The sequence below is a fragment of the Gekko japonicus genome, unplaced genomic scaffold (assembly GCF_001447785.1).
Source record: "Gekko japonicus isolate JY-2015 unplaced genomic scaffold, Gekko_japonicus_V1.1 scaffold283, whole genome shotgun sequence".
Lineage (NCBI taxonomy): Eukaryota > Metazoa > Chordata > Lepidosauria > Squamata > Gekkonidae > Gekko > Gekko japonicus.
In genome coordinates this window covers 68171-80745 of record NW_015166429.1, presented here as the reverse complement: position 1 = coordinate 80745, position 12575 = coordinate 68171, and the positions used below count along the sequence as shown (strand labels likewise).

Here is a 12575-nt window from a genome sequence, read left to right as displayed (position 1 = left end):
CATGCTAGATTACCATATGCAGGGATTTTTTTATTTATAAAAACCAAATGTGCAAATCCTCTGCCTGCAATCTGAAATGAAATAATTTTAAACTGGATGGGTATGGAGTGCTGTTTCAAAACATTTGGATAAACTCTCATTTAACAAAGTGAAAAAAGCAAATTCATTACAGGTTGGTGAGCCAACACTGGACAAGGTTAACCTGTGGTAAACTGAAGTGCAGATAAGTCCTAAGCAAGTAAGCCTCCTTGTAAACTCCAGGACCAATTAGCAAACATTTGACATTTTTAGGAGCACTGGAATATTCTTCACTTCAATGAAGCGCCTCAGCAAACTTCTGGTCAACAGACATCACTCCATTGATGAAAATAAGAAACTACAGGACAACCCCTCTGTCCTGCCTAAAATCTGACTGGACAAACTATCTCATTCACAATAAAATATACTTAAAAAATAAACTCTTTCTTTTCATCATCTGTTTCAGCACATACAAACATTTCAGAAGGCAGGACATAGCTCTTGGTATGGTCATTCATAAATGTAGCAGGCTGATAGGTGCCTGCTTTCTTTGCACAGATGCTGGTGTGAGTCCAGTGGGCCCTCAGTCACTGGCTCCTCCAAAACCTGTGAACCAAAATGTAGCTTGCATACCACTTTGCTGTAGAATTCTGTTATTATTACTACGGTCACCTTTGAGACAAAACACTATTTAATTGCTCTCTCTTGAAATGGAAGAATAATTATCATACAAGTATGTGATTTGTTACTTTACCTATTGAATTGGAGTACCAAGGATATAAGTGCTTTGTTGAAGAAACGCTGTGCATCATGCCCTTAAGCGCTATTATATATTTGGATTGTTGTACTAGTCCACATTTAATTTCACGAAGCTACACCTAACACCTTTTGTGCTTACGATTCTTGGTATACCATAATTTGGTTGGCGTTATCATAGTCATCGTTACATTTTGCAAGCTCTTGATAGCAGTGATGAGGCTACCCTGCATGACCGATTAAGAATATTAGTGAAACCTATGGTCTGCATTTCAGCGCTCCATGCTCATGCAGTGGATGGCATTGGTAGAGGGAGCATGGTTCACATTACAGCGGTACCAGGAAGTGGGCCCACCAGGTTCAAGCATGTATTAGCACCAGCTTGGGAATCGTCAATATTCTATGGAGTTCACTATTGCTATTGGTTCATCAAAGGTTGCCAACATGATTTGCTTTGTGGAAGGTATGGAGATTATATCCCCTGTGTCTGTTGGTGAGTTAATTCTATCATCTAAAGAATTGTCTATAAGGTCTGACACCTCTTCTTCGTGGTCTTCATATAATGTTTTGATGTGCAAAAGAGGATGTGTGGGGTTACAGTTTAGAGCAGCCACTGGTTCGGCCTTGGGGACCTGGCCCAGGGTAGCATTTGCTGTTGCAGCAGAAGTCGCTATGTGGTTGTGACTGCACATGAGAAAAGTGCCAGTGGCCGGCACAGTCCTGCACGTGTCATGTGAGTAAAGAGCATCTTTTCCAGGAAGGGAAGAATCTGAAAGGGAAAAAAATACAGATTAAACCACCACCTACTTTACACGCTTCCCAGAAGTTCTCTGTGGAAGAAACTGTGCGAGGTCACAGTATGCTTCATGGATGTACAACTCTTATGTGGGTGGGTATAATTACTATCTACATTTTGCTTTAAATTCCCACAGCAGTACCTGTAGCTCACGTACTAGTATATTAAAGCCTCCATGTCCCTGTAGTGGTAACTGTTTTCAACAGCCAGTTCAGGAATCTATGGCTGGGGATTCCTTATCCTGTCCTGCATTCCTAGCAAAATAATAATAATACTAATATTTCCTCACTCTCCAATTATTGCCTCATTTGATTGTGCTGTTTTTCTTCCTTGGCCTTTCTAAGCATTAACTGCTCTTTGGGAGAAGGAAGGATAGGAAAAAATAGGTGGTATCTCAGGAAATAAGGGAAGAAAACAGTGGGTGCGATGACATTCTTCACTCTAACAAAAAAAGCAAAAAGCAAGGCAGCCATGATAATGAAGGGTGGTAGCACCAGTTTCCTCTGTGCTGGGAGACTCACCAGCCATGGCTACCTGTAGTTGGAGGCAAGCATCTGATGTCTCATTAACAGGCTAATGTATGAAATGGTCCTGAGAGAACATCTGCTGGCAATGAAGCCATCAATGTGACTAATACTATTCTGCGCTCTGAACCCGAGGATGTCGTTCCAGCACTGAAATAAGCATCTGCAAAAAATAAATCCCTAAAATTCTTTGAGGACATTTCATCAGAAAGACTGCCAAAGATATCAGTGATGGCTAATTTTAACCTAACACTTTTTTTTTTCTGTTTTAGCAAATGAAAACACCACCACTATGGACTTATAGGAACACTCTAAAGCTAAAATATAGAATGTAGCGTTACTAATGACAGATGGAGCTGAAGTCAGAATGTGCAGTTAAAAAGCATTCCTGAAATGTCTTATAACAAAGTATCTCCACTGGAATTAACAAAGTTACTCAGGAATAAGTGAGTTGACTACTGATATAAACAGGAAAACTCTAAGGGCATATCCATTTCCCCCCCCCGAATACTCAGTGACCTCATCAAATTATAATTTCCAGGATTCTTTGTGGAAGTTATGACAGATACACATTTGTAGTCTAGAAATATCTGAAGTGACTTTGCAAGATGACTGAGAATAATTTTGGAAGTTATGCTAAGATGGGGAAACCAGATATATGTATTACTCATGCATCTGCTGTTTGAGCTTCTGGGGTGACAGCCTTGGGCTTTCGTCCAGACTTGTGAAAGGCAAATGCATGAGGCAACTGCACATCAGTTCTCTGGCTCCTGCCCAAATTGATTTATGACTAAATGCAGGCATCAATTACTGGTACTGTTTCATATTGATTACCTCTTCTTGCATTGTCCATGCATACTTATATTAAAATCCTAAGGGACATAAAATAAAATCACTGAGAGGCATTTCTCTTATTCTCTCTGTGTTGCAGTCCCAATTGAGATTTAGGATGTCAACCAAAAGTCTTAGTTCTGACACAAAAATAAACTGAAACATACGGTCATTAGCTGTTCCTAATGAAAGAGATTGGCAATCTGCAATTCATAGCTTGAAGAATGAATTCACATGATTAACTGTTATCTCTGTCCATGTCACTTTTCCCAAATCACAGTTCAAATGAACAGTTCAAATGAGGTGGTACAGTCAGTCCCTCCACAAGACTATACCTCCTTCACTATCATGCAGGGAAATACTTTATTTGAAACTCTGCTAATATTCTCCCCCCTTTTTTGAAAACTGTGTTTATGTTGAAATTTATTACCTCAGATAAGGAAAGCTCTACAACCAAGATCTCTTTGAGGGCTCAACTACAATGTAAAGTTTATTCTATGGCTGCGGTCATACACACTAAATAATCAACTTTCAATGCACTTCCCAACTGGATTTTGCCAGTTCACACAGTAAAATCCAGTTGGAAAGTGCATTTAAAGTGGATTATTTATTTAGTCCGTGTGACTGCAGCGTATGTTTATTTTAAACCAGGTGCTTTTTTTTCCTTTTGCACTGCCACTTCCAGAAGGGCATGTAGAGAAAGGGAAACTTTAACCCTTTCCTCCTCTGCTATTTTCTCACTGGAAAGAACTGAGCCTGAGCTGCTTTTACTCCAGAAGGGAAAACTTAAAAACCTTATATTTTTTTCACCTGCAAGGGTAAAAGCAGGGTTATTTTTGGGCAGGAACGCACAGGAACGGAGTTCCGGCTGGCTCCCAAGTTGGCCACACCCAGCAGGAACTCATTAGCATAACAGGCCACACCCAACAGCAGGAACTCATTAGGATTGGCTACATTAGGGGTGTGTGGCCTAACATGCAAATTAGTTCCTGCTCCCAAAAAAGCCCTGGGCTTTGAGAACAAACAAGGTAAACAGAATAAGAAGCAAAAGGTGGGTGTGGCCTAATATGCTAATAAGTTCCTGCTGTTGGGTATGGCCTATTATGCTAATGAGTTCCTGCTGGGCTTTTTCTACAAAAAAAGCCCTGGGTAAAAGCATCACGGGGGTAGCTTTTTCTAGGAAGAAGAGAACAATGAGGAAAGTGTTAAATTTTCCTTTTCTCCCCATGCCATCCTCCTCATGTGGTTTCTGAATACAGAAGTTACTGATACATTGTAAGATTCCAACCATGTGGAAGCACTGATCATACCAAGGGCTGCCAGTCTCCAGACGTGGTGTGGAGTTCTCCACGGATTACATCTGATCTCCAGACCAGATCAGTTCCCGTGGATAAAACAACAGCTTTGGAGGGTGCACCCTATGGCATCACAGCCCCTGCGCAGCCCCCTCCCCTCCCCTCCCCCCACTGTGCTCTACCCCCAAATCTCCAGCAATTTCCCTACCCAGAGCTGGCAACTCTAACCACACTTCTGTGAAAAAACACCAACAAAGGTAGCAGTTTTATAGACATATTTCTTTAACACCATGTAACAAGTCATAGCATGATCACTGTACCTTTGAGGGCAGAGGTGACACGCACTATGACTTTGTCTTCTTGGTTTAAAAATCCACTCCCTTGACTTTTGGATGTTGCCATAGAGGTTATGGGCTGAATCACTGGCTTGGGTTTTTTATTGCTGCTCAGTATATATGGATGAACATCTAAGGAAAAGTGCCTTGCATGCTTCTTCTCACTACCTGTGCTGGACAGAGTGCTTGATTCAGTTTTAGGAGCAGATGATGGCTGAGAACTTTTGGAGGTAGTCTCTAGTAAAGGGGCAACAAGGCTGTCTGTGGCTGTTTTTCGACGGACTGGCTTAGGCTTCTCAGGCTTGTTATTTTCAACCTTCATAGTTGCCAACTGCTCTTTGAATGGCTGAGGGAGAGGATTGGTGCTTGGGATCCATTTCATTTTCTTACGAGGTCGCTTAATGATCAGTGGCTCATTGGGGTCAATGCCTGCAGGATCAATGCCTGGGTCTATGGTTTGTATCCCAGAATCGCGCACGGTTGGTGTGACATCATGATTGGACTGGGCTAGTGCCGCAAGAAGCTGGCGCACCACATTGTCATACATCAAATCGCTCTCGTTGGTAATGAAGTCCAAGCGGTTCAGTGACTTTATATGGTCTCGATTTTCATTGCAGAACATAGCCAAGATATTGATATCACAGAACTGAGATTTCTGCCACTGCTTTTTTGTCTTGATGCCAACTTTGTTCAGTTTGTCAAAGATGAAGTTGGATTTGCGGAATATGAAAAGGTGAATTAAATTGATGAGAATAATTAAGTTCATGAAGCAAAGAAGAACAATGTCTACCCCTGCAATTATGCGCTGAAGCTGCACAGATGGCAGTTTGCAGTTCACTCTAATGAGCAACTTAGAATTGGTGGTTTTGTCAGGAGGTTCGCCCAGAGCGCAAGTAAACTCATTTTGTTTCTGTGTAGCATAATAGGTAGACAAGTAGGTGACTGGAATGATGCTTAAGAATATGATGAACAAATGTCGTGCAAGATACAGTTTGGCTAGGAAATTGCTGCGGCCTCTCCGTTCCAGGTATTTCTCAAACAAATTTTGCTCTGGACTCTTTTCCTTTTCGGCATTCTCAATTATCTCTCTTTTCTCTCGCTCAGTGATCCCAGGGCCTTTGGACTGGATTTGCTTTTCTATTTTGGGTGCACGGCCTTCTGCTGCACGGTGGTAGCAGTTATCTATTTCCTGGAGCAAAAAGTTAAGTTCAGAAGTCAGTCTGGTAGAGGCCAGGAATTCCCAGCCAAGTGCAGGAATGTACATAATACCAGCAAAAGCCAGCAGGGCATAAGGAAGGAACTTATGCTCAAACAAGGAGGGCCAGTGGCTGGCATTTACTCCTGGCAAGGCATCTTTTAGTTCTGTCCAACAGTATCCTCTGGCATACAAGGCTTGGTCACGGGTGAAGTTGTGTGGTGTGTAACAGTATATTGGCTCCTCTGTATAACAGAGAGAAAAGTCACTGCTATGCATTTGACCTACAAAAGGAGCTCTACAAAATTAGTTTTTCACACACTACATCAATTGTCATCTTTTGTATACTTAAAACAAGCATCAAGTGCACAACGCAGCTTTGCTCCTATAGTGCTAACATCTGCCTTCTCAAAGGATAGTATCCACACAATCAACAGTGATTCCAGGTCACCATAAATTCTGGGAAGCCAACAAATAGCATAGCACTGATAAGACTGTGTGAGGGCTTGTCTGCATGCAACACAAAAGGTCTAGTATGCACCACGCTGCACATTTATCATCATCATTCTTTTTAACCGTAAAGAGTCAGGCCCCTGTTATAACTGTGAGAGCAGAACAGAGTGACTCGTTGACAAGGATGAGTAAAGGGAGAGGAAATTAGTTTGCTCAAATCCCTAAGAGTTTACAGAATCCTGAAGGGGTAGATTTTAGAGCCTCTGGCATGATTTCCAAATTGACCACTCCCAAAGCAATTCCTTGTGGGCCTCTTGTATACATGGCTGAGTGCCTATCATAAAGTTAGCAAAAGGGGTCAATCTGAAGACAAGGCCAGAGTCTCTGCATACTCCAGGGCAATGTTCCCTTTAAGCTGAGTTAGCGTGAGCTAGCTCACAGTTTTTTAGCTTCCGGCTCACACGTTTTTGTCTTAGCTCAGGAAGAATGGCTCCAGAGCAAACTAATTTATGCTGAAGCCAAATTGCTAATTTACAAATTTAATGCTAGTAGCTCACAAGGTAGAATTTTTGCTCACAAGACTCCACAGCTTAGAGGGAGCATTGCTCCAGGGGACTCCCCAGGAATGCAGGAGAATGAACCCTTCCCTGCTAAAACAGCCTGATGTGAACTGAGCCTGCTCAATGTCTTCAGAATGCTGAGAACAGTAAAGGGCTTTTCCACACTAATTTGTACTTGTCTACATTCATGTTGTATGCATGTACAGGTGTTTGTGTGAACAGTGTGTATTCATTCGGATGTTGTGTTCAGGACCTAGTATCAAAATCCAGAGCCTATTTGGCACACACTGAGTCACTGTGGATTGTCAGGTTCTTCCTGGCCACCAGCAGGGGATGGGGGGTGGAGTTTCCAGATTCAGGTTGGGAAACTCCAGGAAATTTGGGGATGGAGCCTGGGGAGCACAGGGACCTCAATGGGGTACAATGGAGGGTAGAGTCCACCCTCCAAACCATCCATTTTCTCCCGGGGAACTGATCTCTGTACTCTGGAGATGAGCTGTAATTCCAGGGGATCCCCAGGTCCCACCTGGAGGCTGGCAACCCTGGCACATAATGAATAAATGTAGCTGTGTGTATGATGGATATATGCATGAAGTCTATGCTTGTACAGAGAATACAAACGGAAGGCATCCACACTGAAAGAGGCTTACAAAACTATAGAGGGAGAGGATTGTTAGAAGAGGGGAGATGTTTTAATAATTTAATCTCCTCCCAATGATTCCTCATAGGAGCCTAGCCTGTTTGAAATTTTCACTCACAGTTAAATAGGGTGGTCATATTAATCTTCCTTTTCCTGCGGTGAAGCAGGTCAATATTTACATGGTGCGATTTCAAGAAATTCAGTTCAAGAAACTCAATCTGAGAACTTCCTTAACTTCTATAAACAGAAGCTCTGGCTGGATGGAATATTGCAACTGCCTTTTTAAAGTCTTGAATGCTCCATGGCCAACCCCATTTGCAAATCATGTGTTTTCTTTGTAGTGCCACAGTTCCTACCCACTACCTGAAATGTAATGCATTCTGCCACCTGCACTGACTCCCACAAAGGTGTTTTAAATTACCTCACAGCTGGGACTACGGCTGTTATTTCCCTCTTCTGTGATGAATTGCCCTGTTTTGTGGAACTTCATTTAAAAATCCAGCTTCGAAGAGCACAGACCAGTCTCAGCCCTAAGGTGTGTTTTGATGAACTACAATACATGACCAGCAAAACTGAAGATTTAATTCACAGACCATTTCAGTGACAGTTAATAAGGCCTAGTTTAAATCACCACTCAGTGGAACAAGGGTACATAACTGAGTCCCATCAAAGGATAGTTTAAAACTGGAAGACCAGCAGAAAGTGTCTCATTGTGAATTCAAGGAAGTAGAAGGAAAAAAGTGCTGGACTTTGAGATAAGGAACAGCTAGATCTATGCCTAGGGCAACACTTGTCATTATACAACACCTATTATGAACAACACTGGCAGACTGTAAATAGGAACCTAACTTTCTACTGTGTCCCTGTATCCACAAGAGATAATTACAAGATAGTAATACATGCAAATACCTGTCCCTTTCTATTCTGAACCCCAAGATTGTTGTCTTGGAATGCCATGCACGCTTTATAGATGGGCGTCTGACAGGTTTCACAATATCACAATCATAGCCTCAGCTTAATATGAAACATTTTCTATAAATAATAGCAGCTTGACATGGTCGAAAGTAACCAGTTGAATGCTAAGTAAAAAGATTATTTTGTAATACATTTTTTTACAGAAGTTACACACTAGATAACATTGGAGTCTAATAACATCCATTTGTTAATTCCTGCTAGTTGTAATTCCTTACATTTGAAAACTTTCTGGGATCCTATTCAAGTATCAGATGAATGCTTCTCTTTATCTGCTAGATCCCCATAGCCCTTCAAGGCTGTACTTATGATTCCTTCGGAACATTTTTATCCCACCAAACTAAATGATTTAGATTTTTATGATGGTGCTTGCCAGTGTGTTTTCTGATGCACCTCTTGGCTTTCCTTTATCTCAGTGGATCAGGAGGTACTTCAGAAGACAGCAGAAGGCATCAAATTTGGTTCTGTAGGATACACCCACTTAGAAATAGCTGCCCCTATCATTGGAGAATACTTGGATTGGACCCCCCAGTATCTTACAATCCTCCCCACTTGGCAGTCATTTTGTGACTGGTGCTGCCTTTCCTGGTGGCAATTTTTTGTGACTGGTGCTGCCTTTCCTTGTGGTGGTGCCCACGTAATATAATGGCATTAAGTGCTACCTAGAAAACACTCTGGAGAGGTGTTCAGGTAAAGACACCAAGGCTCTCCAAAGAGGGAAAGCTTTTGCCAGTCTTCTAAAGTCAGACAGAAGGAACCAGACAAGTGTTCCAGAAAAGAAAACTTCATAACTGTTGTGCTACTGAATAGAAGGCCCTAGAATTATCTTACTATTGCTATCTGTACCTTTCAAAAGAAGGGATGTACAAGTAGGACGGCTTCTGCAGACCTTGAAATTTCTTCAAATACTCTAAAACTAGACTACACCTTAATCTTTCTCTACGAGTATATTTTTATTTTTTTAAATGTGATATGATAACAGTAAAACTCAAAAGCATACAATTAAAGAGTCTAAATTGAAATACTTTGAAATTGAAATAAATTGAAAAGAAAACCCACTACAATTTATATCCAGGTTAATACTTCTTTCTTAATAGTCTCTGATGGAAAGTTTTGGTTACAGTAGTCAAATAAACAAGTTTCACGTTTGAATGTTCTTTGGAAAGTCTTTTTTCATTACAGAAATCTTATCCATTAACATGACAGACACACAATTTATGTACCCAAATCTCTGTCTTCGGAAATGTATTCTGTTTCCAGTTCTGTGCTAATATAATTCTGGCTTTAACAACTAAAATTGATACCAAATACCACTGATTTTTAGGCAATTGGTCTGTATCAGTGGTGGCGAACCTATGGCACGGGTGCCAGAGGTGGCACTCAGAGCCCTCTCTGAGGGCATGCGTGCCATCGCCCCAACCAGGCCAAGACCATCATTAAAGTGTCGAATTCTCTGCCAAATAATTTTAAGTAAATGAAAGCATTTGGGATTGCTTTCCTTACTTTGTTTGGATCATCTTAGGTTAATGTATGAGTTGTTTTTTCTAAAGTCCTCACACCAAATATCATATGAAAACCAAAAACAATCACACAGCTTGCTGTCAGCATGCATATAATAATAATTTGATCTTTCTTCACACACTCTATATTTTTGTATTCCCTCATAATTTCTCTAAGAAGTATGGGGCAGTGTAGCCAAGAAAGAAAAAGTGGTCCAAGTTCACCTAAGTGGGTGATATTTCCAAGTACATTCCTTTAGCACATCATGTATAGTTGACATGCACGTCATTGGTAACAATAACACTACATTTCAAGGGTGATACTAGACTTCTACTTCACATACTAAGTAGGTCAGCCCTCATTGACAGGAATCTTGCAAGGATTCCTTTGCACTCCATACACACAATGCACCCTTTCACATAACACCCCCACAGCCTGTCATAATTATGGGCATTTTGTTAACTATATAATATGTATCACCAGCGCACTGTGAATAATTATTTTTGCACATTAATATTTTGCAACTGAGGCTCTCAAAATATCCTCTGAAATTAATGAGGAAAACGTAACCAGAGATGTTCCTTGGCTAACAGTTCAATCCTATGGCAAGTTCCATCTGCTACACCTCCATGACATTCAGTAAGTGCAGTTTGAACAAACTTTGGACTTAAGGCAGTGCATACAGTGACATGTCAGTCCTTTAAGCCTAGTGAGCTATAGCCACATAGTGACCACTGGCTCTGGTTGGGAGTTGAAGACCTACTTTAGGCATAGCCTAAGCTGGACTTTCCCTCCTATAAAAAACAGATCCCTGCCTTGGAAAACCAACTGGCCTTGAGGCACAGAGTCCCCCTTAGGTGCATACAGATGTGGATCTCTCTCTCCCTCCCCTCTTTTCTAAAAGAACGAACTGGAGGGAACTCTGAAAAAGCAGGTACCATCTTAATCAGCCAGTGGTTACCAGAGGACTTGCGAAATCTTTCAGAGTTGTTCTGTATCAACTAAATGCGCCAAGTCTTTGCTCATCAGTGCTCTACATCAAAATAGACTGATTATGACAGACAGGAATTTCCTGTGGCTGAAGAATACTTCAGTGAGCAGGTGCTTAATAGCTGCCTCAAGCAGGGCTCTGGAGAGGAAGAACATAAATTCCTGAAATAAATATGTTATATCCAGTACTACTAATCAGTAGCACTGTTGCTCTTACTGCTTCATTCAAAACTATAAACCATTGACCAGGTACAGTTAGGAAAATGCATAGTGGCGTAAACATGGGCACTAGAAAAGGTTTTGGTTTCTATAGAGAGAGTCTGTAAACAACAACAAAAAATAGCCATTGTCAGAATTTCAATAGTCTGCTTCTCAACATAGAACTCCTTGGTGCTGATTTCATGTAATTCAGAAGTGATCATTTTATGATAAACGCAGAGCATTATGTTTTATATGGCAAGGACCCACAGCACAGAAGCATTCATTGCTGAGATTCAAACTTATTCTGTGGCATGGGGCAGTAGTGATAATCTGGATCTCTGACCTTTACCACAATAGATCTTGGTGTGAAAAAAACAAGAAAGCAAGGACTTAGGAGTTCAGCTAGCAGAAAGAGCTTATTGCACAGGCCTCACACATGACAAAAGTGTAATTATGCAAATCATTTTTGATCCCTCTGAAGCCTCTCATGCACAAGCCCCACTGAAATGAGTAGTAAATGAAGAGCACACACCTGTGAGATTGTGTTCCTAATGTAGTACACCACTACAGATGTGCACTCAGAAAGAAATAACCTTTGGGTATATGATTCAATGAATAAAAATATGACACAGCATGTGAATTATTAGATTGTTTTATTGAATGAAAAGTATGGTTCCAATGTTCCAGTGGATGGGATTTAAAAAAGAAAGGAAGGGGGGGGGGAATGAAAATTGTCCTGGATCCTCTTCTTTCTGGAAAATAAATTATAATAGATTAAAATAGTTTAAACTTGTATATTTATTTGCTGCCAAGTAATCACATCAACCTTTGACAGGCAAGGAATTTTATATACCCTTACTCTCCAGTATGACCAAGTGCAGTCATAAGCAGGGTTACACCCATCTAAGTTCACTGAGGCCTACGAGCTTAGAAGGGTTAACTCTGTTTTGCAGGTATTATATCCGGGGTCAGTTCCCTCCTAAGATACTCACATGCAAAGGCATGGAGGCAACATGTTCTGAGAAGGTCCCCAGTTAGACTTGCCTCAAGATCTTTGGCTGTCTCCTGATGACCCAAGATCCCTACAAATGGGTGGGATGTCATCCACAGGATTTTCCTGAGGGAATATTGCTTTCTGCTGCCTATACCCAAATACAGGTCTCAGTTGTGTCTACTCTCTCAATAACCTTCCTGGAATATGTCAGTCTGCCTGCCTGCTTGCCTTCTGAGTGTCTTCCCCATCTTCCCAAACCAATTTTCTAACAACCAGGGCCAAACCAGATGTTCACAGCATCCATGGGTCTGACCTGTATATGCTGCTGCCATTTTAAAGCCTAATGAGGTGATTTAAAGAGGCTGCAAGAGGCCAAGCATAATCGAGCCGCAGCACAACAAGATGCGGTCTCATGTCTTGACAATAGTCTCCGAGCTACTGATGTGTAGTTGATTCTTCTCCTTTAACTGATTCTCCTTGGATCCCACTTATGTTCAGGGAGCATGCTGGGACCT

General features: G+C 41.3%; 2 protein-coding genes across 3 annotated transcripts in view; both read right to left on the bottom strand.

The window, feature by feature from the left end:
- Positions 1 to 418: 418 nt before the first annotated feature.
- PANX2 (pannexin 2) overlaps positions 419 to 12575 on the bottom strand; it is a 43339-nt gene continuing 31182 nt past the window's right edge. For both annotated transcript variants that reach the window (XM_015411811.1, XM_015411813.1), the window contains 2 exons: positions 4541 to 5995; positions 419 to 1543 (listed from right to left, as the gene is read on the bottom strand). In XM_015411811.1, the coding sequence (XP_015267297.1) occupies positions 1167 to 1543; positions 4541 to 5995 (1832 nt within the window). In that variant the 3' untranslated portion in view covers positions 419 to 1166. The remainder of the gene's footprint in view (positions 1544 to 4540; positions 5996 to 12575) is intronic.
- The window catches only part of LOC107110942 (putative helicase Mov10l1), a gene marked incomplete at its 5' end in the record, with an annotated part of 68363 nt that continues 67547 nt past the window's right edge, over positions 11760 to 12575 (bottom strand). Inside the window, one exon of the mRNA XM_015411799.1 lies at positions 11760 to 11818. The remainder of the gene's footprint in view (positions 11819 to 12575) is intronic.